Here is a 22,281-nt window from a genome sequence, read left to right on the forward strand (position 1 = left end):
ATCCTGGCCTCCAGAGATTGCTCTAGGACAGATAAAAGGGCAGCCATCTCCACCACAGGGAACAAGGAAGCCAGGCACAGAGCAAGTGAATATGGTCAGGAAAAGTTGGTGGGGAGACTCCAGCCCTTGACCCCCAACAACCATCCTGGTTCTGCTGCCTCCTCCTCCTGGGAGAGAGCCAGGTGTGGCCTAGGCTCCAGGGAAGTGTAGGGAGAAGGGGTGGCCTCTCCACTCCTGGGGCGCTGACCTGGCCCAGAGGGGACAAAGTCCAGACACTGGGGATTGTCTCTAGCAGCCTCAGCCCAGCCCCTGCCTGGGAGGAAGTTCTGCCAGGCGCTCTCCCCTGTTGCCTTCCTCACTATATTGTTGAACAGGAAACCCGGCAGCACTGGCACCAGGCAGCCAAGGAAGGAGCGCTGGACGCGAGCGGGTGCCTCGAGGTGCAGGACCTGGCGCCGGGTACAGAGCCTTACCGATGGTTTGAGGAGGGGGGGCAGGTGGCCGCCGCCCTACCCTCTTGACTGCGGGCCACGCGGCGGTCCGAGCTGCCTGGGCCCGGGAGTGGAGCCACAGGACAAATCTGTCTTGCTAGAGGGGAGCCCAGGGCTGCCCCAGCTGGGTGCTGGAGGGGCCTACCCAGGCGGTGGTGCCCCTTACTCGCGCCACCCAGAGCAGGACGCCTCCTGACAGGTGTAGGTCCTTAAGCTCTGGAAGCCTCCTCACTCCCCATCGCTCCCCTTCTCTATGCCCCCGAGAGTCGGGGAGGAAGCCGAGGTCCGGGTCCCCGCCTCGCTCACTGCGGGACACCGCTCTCCGTGGGCGTCCCTGCGGTGGGAATCCCGCTCCGTGTATTTCTAGGCCCAGCGCGGCTGCGCCAGGAAAGGTCCTACGGAGAGAGGAGGTGGACCGGGGCGGGTGGTTCTGCAATAGGCTGGAGAGGGCTTGGAGGTGGAGATTCACAGCACCGACAGCTGCACTCCGATCCGGGTGGAGCCCGGCGGGGTGTCCTGGCGCTGCCCGCCCAGGGCGCAGAGACACCAGAGGAGCAAATCCGTCCCGACACAGCCACGGTGCCCCCTCTCCCGCGTCTCCTCTCTCTCGGTGCCCTGTCCCCAGCGCCCCCACGGGCCCACGAAGCAGCATTCAGCTCCTCCTGATGCCTCCCAGGCACAGCTACTTTGGAAATTGGAGGCAGCCGGGTCTCTCCTAAGCGTCCCTCTCCCTCTTTGCTCCCCTCTCCAGTTCCTGGTGATCTCTCAACCTTGCCTTTGGAAGCCCAGTCCAGGGAGATGATACGGACCTAACCTGTATCCACCCCCCAGCTCCCCCCACCCAGTTCATGGGAACCCTGAGTTCGGCCCTGCCCAAGTGAGTGCGCGTCCTGGGTTCCCGGGTGAGGTGGTGTGAGGGGATGTCCTCTGCCTTGGGACTTGTTGGCTCCGGGACTCAGTGTGCGCGGTGACTCGATTTACGCCCCTTCCCCGCATGGAGGAAAGCTTGAGAATGAGCAGAGAGGGATCACGACGCGCGCTGACCCTGTTCCTGGGGTCCCTCAGCTTCCTCAGGCGGCCTGGATTTAGGCTGCTGGTCCCTGGCAACATTTTGGGACCAGAGAAGGTGTGGGCAGTGGAAGAGCTTGAAGTGACAGCCACTTCAAGCCTCCTTCTGATGGGAACGCAGGCAGATTTACAGTGAGGCTCTGTTCCCTCCCCCGATCCACTAGGAGCAGGGCTGGGGCAGCCTTGGAGTGGCGGGACTTGTGTTCACTGCTGGAGAACTTTGGAGGATCCTGGCGGTCGCTATGAGTCGGAATTCATTCGACAGCTGTGGGTTTGATTTTTAAGGGGTGGAAAGGGGGGTGTCGCCGCATGGGTAGTCACTGTCACAAAGTCCATTTTCTAGGGGTCACTCTCATGGGGCATGTAGGCATTACCGGGCAGGATGGGAGCAGAGGTGGGACTAGAGAGCAGGGGCGGCTCGGTTCTGTCTAGGCGGGCCGGGCACCGTGTTCACGTATGCGGCGAGGCTGCTAGGTAGGGGAGGAGAAACCCAGAGAACCGGTTTCCCCGCCTTGGCAGATGCAGCCCTGCCGCCCTGACCCTGGGACTAAGCCGGACAGGGGTATCTCAGGGGCAGAGCGGACAGGGAGCCGCCCCCAGAGCCCGCGCCTAGGCCCTGACCCGCCAAGTTGCGTCCTCAGACTCCTGGCGGCAGGGGGCGCTGCGGGGCCGTCCGAGGACTCCCTGCGGACTCCAGGAGGCGGGACCAGCGGGCAGCAGGAGCTGCAGGCAATGGACAGTTCTTTCCACCTTACAGACGGGGACACTGAGGCCCAGTCAGTTTTTAGGCAACTGTGCTGTCGATCACCCCAACTCTTTGAGCCCAAGGCTCCCTGGCAGTACAGCTGGAGCAGTATTACCCCCAACCTTCCCACCACGGGACACAAGCGAGGCTCGAATGTCATAACCAACGCCACAGAATGAACGGGGTGTTGTTAGTCCATCATGGAGTGTAAGAACCGGAGCCTTCGAGATTTTCTTGTCGAGGCCCCCAATTTAGGGATAGGGAAACGGAGTCCCGGGCGCACAGGGTAAGTCCAGGACCTGGATTCGAACCCAGGCCTCCTCCCACCCCCTGCGGTGCTCTTCCCTGCTCCGCAGCCTTGACCTCCATGTCCTCCCCCACCCCGCCCCACCTTGCTGCCCTCAGGGAAGCGCCCAGGCGGCGATGGCGGCCGACGTCGAGGGGGACATGTACCTGTTGGTGGAGCACCCCTTTGAGTACACCGCCAAGGATGGGCGCCGCGTCGCCATCCAGCCCAACGAGCGCTACCAGCTGCTGAGCCACAGTACGGAGCCCTGGTGGCACCTAAGGCGCGAGCCCGGCGGGCGCCCCTTCTATCTGCGCGCGCAGTGCGTGCGTGAGCTGTCGCCGCTCGGCGGCCCCGCTGCTGTCCGCCCCGCCAACGCCCCACGCGGGCCCACAGCCCAGAGCCGCTCGCCTACGACTACCGGTTCCTGAGCGCGCCGACGCCTTCGGACCCCGACGGCGCCCCCACCGAGCCACCGCGCCGCGCACGCTCCCTGTGGCGCCCAGCGCGACAAACTGTCGCCGGGCCTGCCTGCCTGTACCTGGGGCCCCCTGCGCCTGTGCGGCCCGCCCAGTCCCTGGACTACCTGGCTCCTGCCGCTGCGCCCCTGCCGGCCTCCTCCGGAGCGCGGGCAGCTCCAGGGCCTGCAGGTGGCGGGCTCCTGGGTGTGTCCGCGGTGCCTGGCGAGCAATGGCCCAGAAAACATCAGCAAGGCCATCCAGGACGTGCCTGGGCCGCCGCAGGAGGAGCACCCGGACCAGGTGCGTCACCAGGCGAGGAGTAGGAGTGCAAGGAGACCCGCTTAGTGTGGGGCTTGACACCCAGTGTCCCCTGGATCAATTTGTTCACACCGGGTACCGGGCCTCACCTTCCTCAGCCCCCAAACCAGACTCACAATGCAGATGATGCATGTCCAAAATGCCAAAACTCTGGGAGGCCAAAGGTTTTTTGTAACTCGATTGGTGGCAAAATTTGACTTGAACTGTTGCGATGTCATCGATACCCAAACCAGGTGCCCTCGAGTGGATTCACACTAATAGCGACCCCACAGGACACCGTAGAAAACTGCCCCCATAGGGTTTCCTAGGCTGTAATCTTTACGGAAACAGACTGTCACTTCTCTCCTCGAAGAGTGCCTGGTAGCTTTGAACCGCCCACGTTTTCCGTTAGCTTTAGAGCGCTCAACCACTGAACCACCAGAGCTCCCTGCAAGCCCTGGATCATCTTTGTTTATCCCAATTATTATGAATATTCATGTTTTGCTGCGGAAATGCTGTTGTTAGCTTCACCTGAGTCAGCTCCAACTGCCAGGGACCCCATGTACAAACAGAACTGAAAGCTGCCTAGCCCTGTCACATCTTCAGTATTGTGGGTATGATGGAGTCCGTTGTAGTGGCCACTGTGTATTTTTAGTGCTTTCAACCTAGGGGCTCGTCTTCCAGCACAGTGTTGGGCAACAGTCTGTTGTAATCCATAGGGCTTTCGTTGGTAAAATTTTGCAAGCAGATCGCCAGGCCTTCCTTCCTACTCCTTCTTAGTGTGGCGGCTCCACTGAAACCTGTCCACCACAGCTGAATCTACTGATATCTGAAATACCAGTGGCATAGCTTCCAGCATCACAGCAACACACAAGCCACCAGTGTATGACAGACTGAGAAATGAATGGGGTGCAGAAATGCAACTGAGTGTAATTACAGGATGCTGCCCCAAGCCCAGCCAGAGCATTACATAGCACAGGGTGGGTGTATGTAAGACAGAGAAGAGATCGGGCTGACTGAATTAAATAAGGGCTACATTTCAAGGCCCTGTGTGCTTGACCAGCTCTAATTAGTCTCTGAATCTAAACCTAAGTGCAGACCACCATATAACTTCTGCTGCTGGCACCAGAAAACTACTTGTGATTAACAAACTAGGTGCTTAGACAAGATAAGGGGCTATATTTCAAGGCCCTGTGTGCTTGACCAGGCACAAATCAGGGATAATCCTTCTGAGTTGTTTTTCAAGGCCTGGTCAGGTGCAGAGTGTGTGCAGTAAGATCAACGAGGCCTATGAACGACCCTTCACATGAGACAAACATGAACAGGGACCCCTCGCCAAGGCTCAAAGCAAGATCCAGAGGCATCACGCATGCACAACATCCCAGAATAAGTTCTGTTTGAAATCCCAGCAGCCTTTGTGATGGACTCCATGTTAGTTCCAGCAACCTCTGCCAGGAAGCCCATCTTGAATTCTAACTGCGCCCGCATGTGATTTCCATAATCCCTCCCCTTCCCCTAGAAATCTCCACCCATCTAATGAATAAATTTAATGCCTTTCTAATGCATTTATAAGCCCTAAGAAATTCTTTGTCCAGTGAGAGACTGGAGGCTAGCATAGGTGGAAACCCCTCTCCCTCTCTCCCTTGTGAGCCCTTTACTTTCTTTCTATCACTAATAAACCTTAGTTCGTGTGGAACCTCTCAGCCTCTCCTGGTCATTCTTGGTCAGAAGAAGGTAAGAACCTAGGCAGGGCTTCGTCTCGTGCTGGGAAGCCTTGCCCTGTAACAGAATTTGGCAATCAGGGCAGGACTGATTTTTTTCCTCAGACCTGGGTGTGGGGGCAGATAAGGAGACCTACTAAACCCTGACAGACAGACAAGCAGCTGCCAGGACACCACCTGTCCTGTGTCCCTCCCTCTGGTGATTAGATCTCCATGCCTACTCCTCTCATCCGAATTTCCGTAAGAACAAGGATATTTCTCTCTGTCTTGACCTGTTTTTCCTGAGCCTGAGAGTCCTGACCCAACATTTACCATGAGGGGCTTGGCCCCCAGATCTGGTAAACCTGGTAAAGCAGGCGAGCTTAATAGATACACTTCCCAGATTGAGTTGAAAAGCTGCCTGCCCAGACCTGCACAATCCAGGGAGTCTCAAGAATGGAGTGATTTCCCTCGATGCAGACTTGGCTTCTGAGGTGAGGGGGTCACCCCAAGATTCATTAGATCTGGTGTGGTCTGCGGTAAGGGGGAGAAACACTCCAAGATCTGTTAGACTTGATATACTCTGGAGAACTGATAGTTGACTCTCCTCTTTCTCTCCCTCACTTTCCTCTCCATTTTCTTTTCCTTTTGATTAAGTGCCAGCTGGTGGGTGATAGTCCTGGCGTTTTGCCCAGTTAGTGCGTTTCTACCAGTTCAGGCCCATTATTGCATTTGTGATTTCAAAGAGGGACTCTTGGTGACTCTAGAGTTTGGGCAGGTGTAATAACAGCTGTCAGTTTTGTCTATCTAGATGTTGTCTGGCTCTGGTTTGTGCACCCTGGTTCTGGTGAGTGGATGTAGACATCTCTATCTGTTTAGACTGAGAGATTGAAGCACCCCCATCTGGTACTGGGGATAAGAGGCATCTGGAGGACTGTGGTGGAGATTCAGATATTCCTAGTAATGTGTTGGACCTCACTAAAACCATCCTCATTTCCCCTCTCCCGTTGTGGCTTGTCTGGTCCCAGCGCTCTCTGTTTGCCTGTTCGTCTTATGTGTGAATTTTATGCATGACCAGTGCTGTCTGAGAGGTTCAGACTTGAAGGCTATCTTCGTTGCCTCTGTCTGTGTCTTATGTGTCATTTATGTGTAATGCATATAAATTAATTGGTGAAAAAATTTAGGTTAAATTAAACACACTTACAGAGACTCCTGAGAACTTATTGATTGGGCTGAAAAAAAAAAAAAAAAAAAATAGAGAGGTTCTCTCCCAGACCTGAGAAAATCCTTGGCTGCCACATGAGACACAAATAAATTCCTACAGACTAAAAGAAAAAGCTAGGGGTATCAACTACCCTTAAAAATAAAAAGCTAGGTTCTTGGGAACATTTAATTAGATTCAATGAAAAATCAAGAGCCCATACCAGGAGATTCACCGTAGGGTGCATTCTTAAACACTGACAATTCTTTTCTTACGATCAATTAAAGAAAAAGAAAGCTTCAGAAAAAGAAGGAAGTATAGGGTTAAAAATCTCTCGGCTACTGAGACTGGCCTGCCAAGCATACTCTAACTGAGATAAGGAAAAAGATTTACAGACCCAATTGTCAGGCAGCCTTCCTAACTGCTGCCTTATAGGCTAAAGGCCATCCCCCAAGAAAACAAAAAAAAGGTAGGAGACCAAGGCCACAGGAGTGCAGAAAGTCCCTCACCCCTTTAGAAAGAGACCAGTGCAGCTTGTGTAGAAAATAAGAATAAGAATTTCGTCTTAAAGCAAAAGTAACAGTTCCAGAAGTGTAAAAGGGAAAGAAATTAGTTATCTTTTCCCTTTCAAAAGTTTTATCTGTCTGACTAAAGTTTAATGGTTTAATTTATGAGATTTTGAAGAGCTTTAATATTAACTAGCATATAAAACAAAGAATTAGGTTTCTCGCTGTTCAAATCACAAAACTTTCATTGATTACTGAGTTAAAGAGTTAATCTCTTCTTTGTGTAATTTGCTTCAAAGACAAACGTTCTGTCTGTCACTGGAATAAGATTCCTGCATCTTGGCTCTGGAAGTTGTGCACCTTTTTTTCTTCCAACCGTTAGATGGTAACAGAGGAATTTGCCATTTCAAGGGAGGCAGGAAGAAAGTAAATACCCCGAGAAACAGCCTCAGGCCGGAATGACAGCTGAGACTAGAAGACAAAATCTGAATTTGTGTCCACCATCTTTTAGCTTTAAAAAATCAATTGCATAAGCGGAAACGGAGCAGGCCCACTCTGACCGCTATTTATCCAAAAATCAACCGGGGTCTTTTTGACCGCTAATTCCCCATGAGCCAACAGTGAGTACAGAATTTGACTGTATTAATAGAGGTAGGAATTCAGATCTAGGGAGGTGATGCTGGGGCGGTTGGTAGCAGTGCTCTGGCCCCAGCTGGAATCCCAAACTCAGAACTGGGAGCCACATACTGAGGAATGTTGACTTAGTGGAGTGTGTACAGTGGGGCTGAAGAAGATACGAGAAGAAGAGGCCAGAACTGGGAGGAAGAAGAGGCCAGAACTGGGAGGTGGGTAGGGGTAGCCAGGGTAGGAAAGGGTGGGGGAGAATAGCATGGCTGTCTACAACATACGAGGGGCTCCATGCGTCAAGGAAAGCGAATGCTCTGAGGGTCCCTGGTGGCCGCGAGGGGAGTTAACCAGGGTAAGGAAAGGAAAAAGCTTCCTCTCCGTCTGGGGGTCTTCTGGCCTGGCTTGCTGGGAGGGCATTTCGGGTCCCTCTCCCACTCTGGGAGGACCCCCAGCTCTGAGGATGTATGATTCCAGTCTGTAGATTGGCCCCCCGAGGAGGAAAGTGAGAGCTGCAGCGCTGACTTCGGATCGAGTGAGCGCCTGGGAAGCTGGCTGAAGAACCCTTTTGCAGATCTGTGATATGAATGCCCCAGCTTAGGCATTAAGCTGCCAAGGTAGTTTCTAAAACAACTTTACTACCTGTGAGATGTTTTCTTTAAAAATAGTGATAATAATAATAAAAAAGTTAGGAGCAGGAAGATGTGTTTCATGGACCTGGATCAACGGGAACTTAATTTGGGGGCTAGGTGTTTGATTATTTAGTTCACCCCAAAGTTGCAAAGTGTTTTGATTTGAAGAGAAGAACGTAGAGAAAGAGGAGGTCATTCCCTTCTGAAAAAGTATTTGAAGGTTTTTCCCAGTAAAATAATTATTTTAATTGATTTAAAGAAAACCCAGTCAAGGGAACTTCAGGTTTATCCACGACTGGGCTTTAAGAAGTCTACCTTCCTAAATCACATTGATTCAGGGTAGGGTTACACACCCGATTACTGTAACTGCCGTCAGTAAGTTGTACACCTGTAAAAAGTTGAACTGGCAGAAGTTGTGTTATGGATGTATTTACAACAATGACAAAAACAAGAAGAAGAAGAAAGAGGAGCTGCTGAGGCTGCTTATGTACAGCCAAAAACCTCAGGGAATTTGGTTTCTTGGTTTGGAGGTTTAGGGTCATGTTTTTCATGGGACATCCTAGTTAATTGGCCTAATAGCATATTTAGTGCTCTGTTGTTCCTCCTAGTTCACTGCATAGTGCCCGGGGCCTTAAAAGCTTGCAAGCAGCCATCCAAGGCACAACAATTGGTCTCCACTCACCTGGAGCAACAGAGGAAGAAGGAGAGTCAGGAATAGGAGGAGGATATGGAATGTGTGGCTAATTGCCTCCATTTTCTGCCTCCTTTGCTGGGACACCAGAAGGACTGGATGATGCCTGGCTACCATTACTGAAGAGTTTGATCAAAGATTCTGCAGAAGAATCCTGATCCAAAGGGGGAAGATGCAGAACAGCATTTCAAATTCTCAGGGACTCTAGACTTTCTGGAGCCATGGAGGCTGGATGAACCCTGAAACTATTGCCCTGAGATAATCTTTAAATGTTGAACAAAAAATGTCCCCTGAGTCTCCTAAAACCGAAGAGTAGTTCAGCATAAATAGTAAAAAAGGGCCTGCCTTGACCATTATGCTTGTATAAGAACTACCTATATGGAATCAAGTTGACAACAGCAAGTTGAAAGATTAGATAGGAGCCTTAGGGTGCAGTGAGGTAAAGTTAATAAGGGAGGAACAACTCAGAAAAGGAGGGTGAGAATGGTTGCACAACTTGAAGAATATAATCAGTGTCACTAAATGGTACATGTAGAAAGTGTTGGATTAGTTTATCCTTTGCAATGTATACTCTCAACAACAAATTTGGAAGGAAAAAAGTCTAGCTTCCTGTTAAATATAAGAGGAAGGGATTCAACGCCGGTGCTAAAGATTTCAGAAGCCTGAATAAAACAAAAGATCCCCCCTTATGAGACCAATCTTGAAGTCGGTTCAATTTTAAAACCATGACTATGTGCCAAGCCATATGCTAGGCACTGGGAATAACACGATAAAGCCTCCCTGTCTCGGAGTTTACATGCTAGGGGTCGTGCTAGCAAATAAATAAGAAAATAAAAGATTATACGGAGGGCTATAAAGGAAACAAATGGGTGTTGGTTACAGTATTTCAAGAGAAACCTTTAACATGCTGACTTTAACATCCTTCTCCTTGTAGGCAAAGGTGGACCTCTGAAAAGTGGGGTTGTTACTTTTTCTGTATTAATGGCCTTGTTGAGTCAAGGTGGGTTGGGCAAGTTTTTCCATGCCAATGTAAAGTGCTGTGCACTCGGATTCAGTCCCTCACTCTCAGACCAAACTGCCCACTCCCTAAGGCCTTCCTACAGACAGTTTGGCATCCTCACTGATTAGTGGTAGCCCCTACCTGATAGAGTGGTGAGTTAATAACCAAATATGGAACAAAGAGGATACGGAGGGTTGAGGAAATAGCAGCCTTTTAGAGTAAAATAACTTTAATGTGTGTTCCCTCCCTTCCTGGCCACACTGAATAGCGTTCATTTTGTAGGTCAGGTGCTTTTCTTGAAAGCAGTTCTGCCACAGAGTGGAAGAATGTCTCGATTTCAGTTTGGAGGAAGAAGAGGTCTGGCTGCCAGAAACTGACTAGCACTTTTGACTGTGCAGAGAGGCTGGTGAAGCTCTCTGTCCCTGAGGCTGGAAGCTGAGGGCAGGGAGGGGGGACAGAAAGAGCCCTAACCCTCCCCTGCTTTGAGGGGAAGGATGAGGGAGGGGACGTGAAATCCTGTCAGCTCTGCAGGAGAAGGGAAGCCTGGGCCGCGGTGATTCTAGGAAAAGGGCTCGCCATAGTGGCTTGGGCCTGGTCTCTGACGCACCTCAATAAAGCTGGTGCGTAAACAAAGGTGTCATCATAAATAAAGGGTGGGGCGCGCGGTGGGTAACCGTGCGCGTGTGTCTCAGTCGGTCATAACGGTTCGGCTCCGGCTAAGAGCGCGGCGCCCCGTACCCTCCGCGTGTCATGTCCCGGTTGCGCTTCTGGGACCCACGGGTCCTCCTCATGCTGCAACTACTGTGGCTGCTGGTCCAGGCGCCACCTGTTCCAAGGTGGGCCCGGAACCTGGTCCGGCTGAATTCTGACCCCCCAGGGCTGACCGAACCCCGGTCTTTGCCCTCCCCTGATTTCCCACCCGAATCGCCAGTCCAGCAAGGGGCCCCAACACGGCTTCCAGAGGCCCCTAAGGTAGAAGAGCGTTTTCCTAGACCGCAGGAGACCCCAGTTCAGACCCCAGAGGCACCTGACGAGAATGAACCTTCTCTAGCCCAGCAGGAGGCCCAGACTCAGCCTCTAACGCCACCTAATGCGGTTATACCTCAGACTTCAGGGCCTCATGAGGTGAGTCTTCGACCTCCAGGTCAGAATCAAACTCACCATTCAACCTTGTCCAATATCACAATTCAACCAGTGGATATGGAGCTTACCTTAACCCCAGAGCGTATGAAGAAGGTTCAATCATGTCCAACTCAGCAGGAGGCCCCAGCACAGCCTCCAAAGCCTCCCCAGGAGGTTAAACCTTCTTCAAGCCAGCAGGAGGCCCCAGCTCAGCCTCCAACGCCACCCCAGGAGGTCGAAGCTTCTCCAGCACAGCAGGAGGCTCCAGCTCCACCTCCAGAGCTACCTGAGGAGGTTGAAATTGAGCCTTCTCCAGTCCAGCAGGAGGCTCCAGCTCAGCTTCCAAAGCCCTCTGAGGAGGTTGAAGCTTCTCCGGGCCTGCAGGAAGGCCCAGCTCACCCTCCAAAGCTTCTAGAGGAAGTTAAACCTTCTCCAGTCCAGGGAGAAGCCCCAGTTCAGCCTCCAAAGCCCTCTGAGGAGGTCGAACCTTCTCTAGGTCAGCAGGATGCCCCAGTGCAGCCTTCGAATGCTACCGAAGAAGTTGAAGCTTCTCCCACCCAGGAGGAGGCCCCAGCTCTGCCTCCACAGAGCCCAGAGGAGGTTGCCTCTTCTTCAGTCCAGCAGGAAGTCCCAGCGCAGCCTCCAATGCTTCCACAGGAGGTTAAACCTTCTCCAACCCAGCAGCAGACCCCAGCTCAGACTCCAGAGACCCCCGAGGAAGTTGAACCTTCCCCAGTCCAGCAGGAAGCCCCAGCACTACCTCCAAAGCCTCTAGAGGAAGGTGGAACTTCTCCAGTCCAGCAGGAGTCCCCAGCTCTGCCTCCAGAGCCATCTCACGAGGTTGAGCCTTCTCCAATGCAGCAGGAAGCCATAGCCCAGTCTCTGAAGCCTCCCCAGGAGGTTAAACCTTCAATACATGAGGAGACCCCAGGTCTGCCACCAGAGCAACCTGAGGAGTTTGAGGCTTCTCCAGTGCAGCAGGAAGCTCCAGCTCAGCCTCCAAAGCCCTCTGAGGGAGTCCAACCTCCTCCAGCCCAGCAGGAAATCCCAGCACAGCCTCCAAAGCCCTCTGAGGAGGTTGAAGCTCCTCCAGTCCAGCAGGAGGCTCCAGCTCAGCTTCCAAAGCCCTCTGAGGAGGTTGAAGCTCCTCCAGCCCAGCAGGAGGCTCCAGCTCACCCTGCAAAGCCTTCCCATGAGGTTGAACCTTCTCCAGGCCATCAGGAGGCTCCTGCTCAGCCTCCAAAGCCCTCCGAAGGAGTCAAACCTCCTCCAAACCAGCAGGAAGTCGCAGCTCAGCCTCCAAAGCCCTCTGAGGAGTTTGAAGCTCCTCCAGTCCAGCAGGAGGCTCCAGCTCAGCTTCCCAAGCCCTCTGAGGAGGTTGAAGCTCCTCCAGTCCAGCAGGAGGCTCCAGCTCAGCTTCCCAAGCCCTCTGAGGAGGTTGAAGCTCCTCCAGTCCAGCAGGAAGCTCCAGCTCACCTTCCAAAGCCTCCCCAGGAGGCTGAACCTTATCCAGGCCATCAGGAGGCTGCAGCTCAGCCTCCAAGGCCCTCTGAGGAAGTTGAACTTTCTCCAGTCCAGGAGGAAGCCCCATCACAGCCTCCAAAGCCCTCTGAGGAAGTTGAACCCCCTCCAGTCCAGCAAGAGGCTCCAGCTCATCCTGCAAAGCCTTCCCATGAGGTTGAACCTTCTCCAGGCCTTCAGGAGGCTCCTGCTCAGCCTCCAAAGCCCTCTGAGATGGTTGAACCTCCTCCGGTTCAGCAGGAAACTGCAGTTCACCTTCCAAAGCCTCCCCATGAGGTGGAGCCTTCTCCAGGCCATCAGGAGGCTCCAGCTCAGCCTCCAAAGCCCTCTGAGGAAGTTGAACTTTCTCCAGTCCAGGAGGAAGCCTCAGCACGGCCTCCAAGGCCCTCTGAGGAAGTTGAACCCCCTCCACTCCAGCAGGAGTCTCCAGCTCACCCTGCAAAGCCTTCCCATGAGGTTGAACCTTCTCCAGGCCATCAGGAGGCTCCTGCTCAGCCTCCAAAGCCCTCTGAGGGAGTCGAACCTCCTCCAACCCAGCAGGAAGCTGCAGCTCAGCCTCCACAGCCCTCTGAGGAAGTTCAACCTCCTCCAGTCCAGCAGGAGGCTCCAGCTCAGCCTCCAAAGCCCTCTGAGGGAGTCAAACCTCCTCCAACCCAGCAGGAAGCCGCAGCTCAGCCTTCAAAGCCCCCTGAGGAGGTTGAACCTTACCCAGGTCAGCAGGAGGCCCCAGCTCAGCCTCCAAAGCCCCCTGAGGAGGTTGAACCTTACCCAGTTCAGCCGGAGGCCCCAGTTCAGTCTGCAAAGCCCTCTGAGGAGGTTGAACCTCCTCCAGTACAGCAGGAAGCTCCAGCTCACCTTCCAAAGCCTCCCCACGAGATTGAGCCTTCTCCAGGCCATCAGGAGGCTCCAGCTCAGCCTCCAAAGCCCTCTGAGGAAGTTGAACTTTCTCCAGTCCAGGAGGAAGCCTCAGCACGGCCTCCAAGGCCCTCTGAGGAAGTTGAACCCCCTCCACTCCAGCAGGAGTCTCCAGCTCACCCTGCAAAGCCTTCCCATGAGGTTGAACCTTCTCCAGGCCATCAGGAGGCTCCTGCTCAGCCTCCAAAGCCCTCTGAGGGAGTCGAACCTCCTCCAACCCAGCAGGAAGCTGCAGCTCAGCCTCCACAGCCCTCTGAGGAAGTTCAACCTCCTCCAGTCCAGCAGGAGGCTCCAGCTCAGCCTCCAAAGCCCTCTGAGGGAGTCAGACCTCCTCCAACCCAGCAGGAAGCCGCAGCTCAGCCTCCAAAGCCTCCCCATGAGGTTGAACCTTCTCCAGGCCATCAGGAGTCTCCAGCTCAGCCTCCAAAGCCCTCTGAGGGAGTTCAACCTCCTCCAACCCAGCAGGAAGCTGCAGCACAGCCTCCAAATCCCTCTGAGGAGGTTGAACCTTACCCAGTTCAGCAGGAGGCTCCAGCTCAGCCTCCAAAGCCCTCTGAGGAGGATGAACCTTACCCAGTTCAGCAGGAAGCTCCAGCACACCTTCCAAAGCCTCCCCATGACATTGAACCTTCTCCAGGCCATCAGAACGCTGCCCCTCAGCCTCCAAAGCCCTCTGAGCAAGTGGAACTTTCTCCAGTCCAGGAGGAAGCCCCAGCAGAGCCTCTGAAGCCCTCTGCGGAAGTTGAACCTCCTCCACTCCAGCAGGAGGCTCCAGCTCAGCCTCCAAAGCCCTCTGAGGGAGTCAAACCTCCTCCAACCCAGCAGGAAGCCGCAGCTCAGCCTCCAAAGCCTCCCCATGAGGTTGAACCTTCTCCAGGCCATCAGGAGGCTCCTGCTCAGCCTCCAAAGCCCTCTGAGGGAGTCGAACCTCCTCTAACCGAGCAGGAAGCCCCAGCTCAGCCTCCAAAGCCCTCTGAGGAAGTGGAACCTTGTCCAGTTCAGCCGGAGGCTCCAGCTCAGCCTCCAAAGCCCTCTGAGGAGATCGAACCTCCTCCAGTTCATCAGGAAGCTCCAGCTCACCTTCCAAAGCCTCCCCATGAGGACGAAACTTCTCCAGGCCATCAGGAGGCTCCAGCTCAGCCTCCAAAGCTTTCCCATGAGGCTGAACCTTCTCCAGGCCATCAGGAGGCTCCTGCTCAGCCTCCAAAGCCCCCTGAGGGAGTCGAACCTCCTCCAGCCCAGCAGGAAGCTGCAGCACAGCCTCCAAAGCCCTCTGAGGAGGTTGAACCTTACCCAGTTCAGCAGGAAGCTCCAGCTCAGCCTCCAAAGCCCTCTGAGGAGGTTGAACCTCACCCAGTTCAGCATGAGGCCCCAGCTCAGCCTCCAAAGCCCTCTGAGGAGGTTGGACCTCCTCCAGTTCAGCAGGAAGCTCCAGCTCACCTTCCAAAGCCTCCCCACGAGGTTGAGCCTTCTCCAGGCCATCAGGAGGCTCCAGCTCAGCCTCCAAAGCCCTCTGAGGAAGTTGAACTTTCTCCAGTCCAGGAGGAAGCCCCAGTACAGCCTCCGAAACACTCTGAGGAAGTTGAGCCTCCTCCACTCCAGCAGGAGGCTCCAGCTCAGCCTCCAAATCGTCCCCAAGAGGTCAAACCTCCAACTGAGCAAGAGGCCCCAGTTCCACCTCCAGAGCTCCCTGAGGAGGGTGAACCGTCTCCAGTGCAGCAGGAAGTCCTAGCACAGCCTCCAAAGCCCTCTGAGGGTATTGAGCCTTCTCCAAACCAGCAGGAATTTCCAGCTGAGCCTCCAAGGCCCCTTGAAGAAATTCAACCTCCAACAGAACAGGAGGCCCCAGCTCCACCTCCAGAGCTCCCTGAGGAGGGCGAACCTTCTCCAGTGCAGCAGGAAGCCCCAGCACAGCCCCCAAAACCTCACCAAGAGGTTAAACCTCCAACTGACCAGGAGGCCCCAGCTCCCCTTCCAGAGCTCCCTGAAGAGGTGGAACCTTCTCCACTCCAGCAGGAGGCCCCAGCTAAACCTCCAGAGCCTCCTACGGAGGTTATAACTCAAACTACCACAAATCATGAAGTTCCACCACCAGGTCAGAATCAACCTTACCTTTCAAACTTACCCAATGCTACAGTTAAACCTGCTGATCTGCAGCTTACCTTAACTCCGGAACCCACTAAGGAGGTTCAGTCATGCCCAACCCAGCAAGAGGTCCCAGCTCAGCCTCCGGAGACTCCTGAAAAGGTGCAACCTTCCTCAGTTCAACCTCCTGAGGAGGTCAAACCTTCTTCAAGCCAGCAGGAATACACAACTAAGCCTCCAAAACCCACTGAGGAGGTTAATCTTTCTCCAGTCCAATTAGAGGTCCCAGCTCAGCCTCCAGAGCCCCCAAATGAGGTTTTAACCCTACCCTCATTGCATGATGGAGTGACAATTCAGCCTCTAGGTCATCCTCAAGCTCACCATTCAGTCTTGCCTAATGTATCAGCTAAACCTGTGGTTGAGCATTATCCAACACAACGGGATGCCCCAGTTCAGCCTCCAGAGTCCCCTGAGGAAGCTGGACCCTTTTCAACCAAGGAGCAAATCCTAGCTCTGCCTCCAGATCCACCTAAGGAGATTGAGCTTTCTTCCGTTCAGCAGGAGTACCCAGTTCAACTTCAAGATCCTCCTGACGGTTCTCAATCTTCACCAGTCGAGCAGGAGGACCTGCCACAGCCCCCAGAGCCCAATAAGAAGGGTGAAACTTCTGCAACACACCAGGAGGACCTAACTCAGCCTCCAGAGCTCCTTGAGGAGGTTGAACATTTACCCATTCGGCTGGATGACCCAACACAGCTCCCAGACCTGGTTAAAGAGGCTGAGCCTTCTCCAACCCAGCAGGAAGACCCATCTCTACGTCCAGAGCCCTCTGAGGAGGTTGAACCTTCTCCGGTCCTGCAAGAGGGCCTAGCTCAACCTCCAGAGTTCCCTACAGAGGTTGTAACTCAACCAGCAGGGCATCATGAGATGACAGTTTCACCTCCAGGTCAAGGTGAAACTCAGCACCCACCTTTGGCCAAAGTCACAGTTAAATCTCTGTATCTGGAGCTTCCCATAATTACAGAAACCACTACAGAGGTTCAACCATCTCCAGACCAGCAGGAGGCCACAACTCAATCTCCAGAGGACCTTGTTGAGGTTGAACCTTCTCCAAGCCAACTGGTGGCCCCAACTCAAACTCTGGAGCCTCCTACAGAGGATGTACCTTCTCCAGACCAGCAAGAGGTCTCATCACAGTCTCCAGAGTCCACTGAGGAGGTTGAACCATCTCCGGCCCTGCAGGAGGCCCCACCTCAGCCTGCAGAATCTTCTACGGAGGTTGGACCTTCTCCAGTCCAGCAGGAAGACTCAACAGAGCCTGTAGATGTCACTGAAGAGGTCCAACTTCCTTCAGGCCAGCAGGAAGCCCCAACTCAATCTCCTGAGCAACTTGAGGAATTTGAACCTCCTTCAAACATACAGGAGAACCCAGCTGAGACTTCACAGCCCCCTACAGAGGTTGAAACTCAACATACAGGGCATCATGAGGTGACAGTTTCACCCACGGGTCAGAGTGAAGCTCAGCATCTAACGTTGCCCCATATCACAGGAAAACCTCTGAGTCTGGAGCTTACTATATCTTCACAACCCCCTACAGAGACTGGACCTTTTTCAACCCAAGTAGAGGCTTCATCCCAGCCTCCAAAGCCCCCTGAAAAGGCTGAACCATCTTCAGTCCAGCAGAAACCCCCAGTTCAGCTTCCAGAGCCCTTTGAGGGGAAAGAACCTTTTTCACCCCAGCAGGAGGCACCAGCTCAGTCCCCTGAGCCCCCTGAGGTAGTACAATCATCTGTGTTCCAGCAAGTGACCCCACCTCCACCTCCAGAGCCTCCTACACAGGTGGAAACTTCCCCAAACCAGCAGGGGGCCCCATTTCAGACTCCGGAGCCGCCCAAGAAGGTTGAACCTTCTCCATTCCAGCAGGAAGCCCCAGTTCAGTCTCCCGAGTCCCCTATACCACCAGAACTTTCTCCATCCCAGCAGGAGGCCCCAGCTCTTAGTCCAGAGCCCCCGAAGGAAGTAGAATCCTCTCTGGTCCAGCAGGAGACTCCACCTCAGCCTCTGCAGTCTACTACACAGGTGGAAATGTCCCCAAACCAGCAAGGAGTCCCATTTCAGAGTCCAGAGCCCCCTGAGAAGGTTGAGCCTTCTCCAACCCAGCAGGAGGCTCCAGCTCAGTCTCCTGAGCCTCCTATGCAAGTAGAACCTTCTCCAATCCCTCAAGAGGCCTCATCTCAGCCTCCAGAGCCCTCTGAGGAAGTTGAACCTTCTCCAGCCCAGCAGGGGAACCCAACTCAGTCTCTTGAGCCCCCTGTGCAGGTAGAACCTTCTCCAATCCAGCAAGAGGCCCCATCTCAGCCCCCAGAGCCCTCTGAGGAAGTCCAACCTTCTCCATCCCAGCAGGAGGCTCCTACTCCACCTCAAGAACCTCCTACAAATGTACAACCATCTTCAGTGCAGCAGGACATCCCAGCTGCACCTTCAGAAGTACCTAAGGACATAGGGTCTTCTCCAGTCCAGGAGGAGGCCCCAGCTCTACCTCCAGAGCCCTTTGAGTATACGCAACCATTTTCAGTCCAGCATACAGCCTCTTCCCGACCTCCGGAACCCCCTAAAGAGGTTGAACCTTCTCCAAGCCAACAGGAAGCCCCAGCCTCACCTCCAGAGCCTCCTAAGGAAGTGGAGCCTCCTCCATCCCTGCAGGAGGTTCCGCCTCAGACATCTGAGCCTTCTAAGGAGGCTGAACCTTCTCCAACTCAGCAGGAGGTCCCAGTTCATCCTTCGGAACCCCCTAAGGAGGTAGAACATTCTCCAGTCCATCAGGGAGCTCCAGCACACTCTTCAGAACCTCCTAAGGTGGAGGACTCTTCGACAACCCAACAGGTGACCCCAGCTCAACCTCTGGAGCCTCCTAAGGAGGGTGCAGCTCAACTTCCAGTGCTTCATGAAGTGACAGTTTCCCCAACAGGTCAATATCAAGCTCAGCATTTAAACTTACCCAAGATTACAGCTCAGCCTTTGGACCTGGAGCTTACCATAACTCCAGAACACACTATGAAGGCTGAACATTCTACAACCCCACAGAGGACTATGACTTCTCCTCCAATTTGTCCTGAGGTGACCATTCCACATCCAGACCAGTTTCAGGCTCAGCATCCAAATCTGCCTGAAAGTACAGTTCAACCTTTGGACCTGGAGCTTATCGTAACACCAGGACCCACTATACAGGTTGAACATTCTACACCCCTGCAGAAGACTACAGCTTCTTCTCCAAAGTGCCCTGAGGTGACACTTCTACATCCGGACCGGGTACAGGCTCAGAAGGCACACCTGACTGAAGTCACAGTTCAACCACTGGACCTGGAACTTACTATAACTCCAGAGCCTAATATGGAGGTTGAACCTTCTCCAATTAAACAGGAGACGCCAACTCAGCCCCCAGAGCCTCCTAAGGAGGTTGTGGCTCAACCTCTAGTGAATCATGAAGTGACAACTCTATCGTCAGGACAGGACCAAGCTCAGCATTCCAACTTGCCCAAGGTCACAGTTAAACCTGTAGACCTGGAGCTGACCGTATCTCCAGAACCCACTACGGAGGCTGAATATTCTACAACCCTGCAGAAGACCACAGTTCCTCCTACAAAGCAAGTCACCATTCAAACTTTGGACTTGGAGCTTTCCATATCACCAGAACCCAATACTCCAACCAAGGAGGAGACTCCAACTCAGCCTCCAGAGCCTCCTAAGGGGGTTGTAGCTCAACATCCAGCACATCATGAGGCGACAGTTTCACCTCCTGGTCAGGATCAAGTTCAGCACTCAAACTTACCCAACGTCACAGTTAAACCTGTGGACCTGGAGCTTACCATAACCCCAGAACCCACTATGGAGGCTGAATATTCTACAGTCCTGCAGAATAATACAACTTCTTCTCCAGAGCGTCCCGAGGTGACATTACCACCTCCAGACCAGGTTCAGGCTCAGCATCCAAACCTGACTGAAGTTACAGATCAAACTTTGGACCTGGAACTTACAGTAATGCCTGAATTCACTTCAAAGACTGAACATTCTACAGCCCTGGAGAAGGCCACACCTCTTCCAAAGCAAATCACGGTTCAGCCTTTGAATTTGGAGCCTACTGTATCTCCAGAACCCATTCCAGAAGTCCAACATACTACAGCCCTGCAGGAGACCACACCTCCTCCAAAGCGAGTTACAGTTAAACCTTTGGACCTAGAGCTTACTGTATCCCCAGAACCCACTGTGGAGGTCACACATTCTACAGCCCTGCAGAAGGCCACATCTCCTCCAAAGCGAGTTACAGTTAAACCTTTGGACCTAGAGCTTACTGTATCCCCAGAACCCCCTGTGGAGGTCACACATTCTACAGCCCTGCAGAAGACGACACCTCCTCCAAAGCGAGTTACAGTTAAACCTTTGGACCTAGAGCTTACTGTATCCCCAGAACCCCCTGTGGAGGTCACACATTCTACAGCCCTGCAGAAGGCCACACCTCCTCCAAAGGGAGTTACAGTTAAACCTTTGGATCTAGAACTTACTGTATCCCCAGAACCCACTGTGGAGGTCACACATTCTACAGCCCTGCAGAAGACAACACCTCCTCCAAAGCGAGTTACAGTTAAACCTTTGGACCTAGAGCTTACTGTGTCCCCAGAACCCACTGTGGAGGTCACACATTCTACAGCCCTGCAGAAGGCCACACCTCCTCCAAAGCGAGTTACAGTTAAACCTTTGGACCTAGAGCTTGCAGTAACTCAGCAGCCAGGGTCATCCGAGGCAGTTGTTTTTCCCCCAGCGACTCAGCAATTACTGGTGCCTTCTGTAATTTCTGTAAGTTACACCCCTGAAAGGGTTCAGAAAGCTCTAACAGAGCAACAGGAACAGAAGGCCATCACACATCACCCCCTAGAAAGGACAGAAATGGCTCTAAATGAGGTACAGGAACAGAATGCTGTTATACATTACACCCCAAAAAGGGCACCAATGCCTTTCACTGTGCAGTGGGAACAGAACGCCACCAACGGAATGAGCATATGCGAGCTCTGTGTCTGCCAAGACGAAACGCTGTCCTGTACCGGCCTCCGCCCAGAGAAGAGGCTCCACAGGGTGCCTGTGCCAGAGCCCAACGAGTACAATGGCACCTTCACGGTCTTGTAAGCATTGCCTTCCTCATTTGTCCTCTGCACTCTGCTTAACATGACAGCCTTTTCCTTCAGGCCTTCCTGGGCTCCCTCATCTTCCCAAGCCATGTTGAACGACTTTGGTTTTGACCTTTTCTTTGTCAACTTTTCCTTATCCTCGTTCTTCTCCTTACTATTGTGCCCGCTTCCCCAGGCTTTTGCTTGTGATTGCCCTTATTATTTTTCCTTACCAATTCTTCTTTAGCCCCATCATTTCATGCCTCAACCTCTGCTCTATTCCCAGTTTTGCTCTACCCTCTTTGTAGGATTGTGTTCCTTTTTCCATCCTGTTGGTAATGATACAACAAAGCGGTTAAAGAGAGAGCTTCTGGAGCCAAGATGCCTGGGTTTGAACCCAGCTCTGTGCCTCAGTTTCCTCATCTGTAAAATTACTATCCCATAGGATTATTGTGAAATTTCAATAAGTTCATACATGTTAAGCATTTATATCAGCACCTAGCATATATGACTGTTACCTATTATTATTTTATCCTTCAGGTCCAGACTTGATCTTTGTCCCTGGCTTTTCCATATATAAAAACACGTGTTATATGCCCAATCCAGGGCTAGGCAGTGTAGGAGCCACAGAATCTAAGACATTAGCTTAGGAAGATAACAATGATAGATGGGAGAAAAAGAGTGTACGTGAAAAGGGAAGTGGTGCATAACTATGTACTAAAAGAGATGCAGACCACAGGTGCCATAATTCACCAGAATCCGTAACCACCTGCCTGTGGAGGACAGAGAAAGCTGCATGGGCAAGATAAAACTTTAGCTGAAAGAGTGACCGAAACCAAAACCTGCTGCCGTTGAGTCAATTCTGACTCGTAGAGACCCTATAGGACAAAGTAGAACTGCCCTATAGGATTTCCAAGGAGTGGCTGGTGGATTCGAACTGCTGACCTTTTGGTTAGCATGCAAACTCCTAACGACTGCGCCACCAGGGCTCCAAAGAGTGACTAGGATTTGCTAAATAGAGAAAAATAGGGAATACAGCCTAGGCAAAGGCACGGATGCAGGAATGGTCAGGACTTAGTAGACCAGCCTGGCTACAGAGAATTGGGTTAGGAAGCAATGCAAGATGAGATTGTGAAAAACCTTGACTATCAGCTATTTTTTTTTTATCGGGTATAGAGGTTTGGAAGTTACACTGTGAGATATGGAGAGCCACTTTAAGTCTTCAAGCAAGAGGGATAAATGATTAAAACAGGAAAATTATTTTAGAATCCATATGTAGGGCCGCCTGGAGAAGAAAGCTTGATTCAGGGAGACCAAATAGAAAGGTCTATGGGCTGAATGAGAGCATTTGTGATAAGAATGGAAGGAGAATCCTGGGAGCACTTCAAAAAAAGGACAGGATCTGATGATGGACTAGAGAGTTGGGGAAGCAGCGTACAGGAAAGAGAAAAACTCAAATACGCCTCCAAAGTTTCTGCCCTGCGTGATTAGCAAACTGATGGTGGTAGAACACACAGATGGAGATCCCCCAGTCAGGAAGGAGAGCCAGTCTGGGGAAGATCAGTTCAGTTTCTGGCATCTGTTGTTGGTGAGCATAAAGCAATCAGGAAGTTTCTGGTGGAGTGGAAATGTCCACCAGGCAGATGGGCAGGCAACTTAACTGTTTTGACTTAATTTCAAATATGACCTATTTGACTTTATAAACTGAGTAGGTAAGCTGTTGCTGAGGGAAAAGGACAGAGTTAAAGGAAAGAGTCAAAGTTATTTACAGAGTTAG

The 22,281-nt window shown here is 52.7% G+C and overlaps 2 protein-coding genes across 2 annotated transcripts in view; both read left to right on the top strand.

Moving 5' to 3' along the window:
• Positions 1–2,629: 2,629 nt before the first annotated feature.
• Positions 2,630–3,108, top strand: LOC126062128 (rho GTPase-activating protein 27-like). The gene has a single exon (XM_049859241.1). The coding sequence runs from the start codon at positions 2,728–2,730 to the stop codon at positions 3,019–3,021; it is 294 nt and encodes a 97-aa protein (XP_049715198.1). The 5' UTR covers positions 2,630–2,727; the 3' UTR covers positions 3,022–3,108.
• Positions 3,109–3,260: 152 nt separating this feature from the next.
• LOC126062124 (leucine-rich repeat-containing protein 37A2-like) overlaps positions 3,261–22,281 on the top strand; it is a 289,138-nt gene continuing 270,117 nt past the window's right edge. The window contains exon 1 of the mRNA XM_049859237.1: positions 3,261–3,351. Coding sequence (XP_049715194.1) covers positions 3,281–3,351 — 71 coding nt within the window. The 5' untranslated portion in view covers positions 3,261–3,280. The remainder of the gene's footprint in view (positions 3,352–22,281) is intronic.

This window comes from Elephas maximus, chromosome 19, assembly GCF_024166365.1.
Source record: "Elephas maximus indicus isolate mEleMax1 chromosome 19, mEleMax1 primary haplotype, whole genome shotgun sequence".
In the NCBI taxonomy this organism is placed as follows: Eukaryota; Metazoa; Chordata; class Mammalia; order Proboscidea; family Elephantidae; genus Elephas; species Elephas maximus.

Coding starts and splice junctions, on each gene's coding strand:
- LOC126062128 (XM_049859241.1), top strand. CDS start 2,728: ATGGCGGCCGACGTCGAGGGGGACATGTACCTGTTGGTGGAGCACCCC.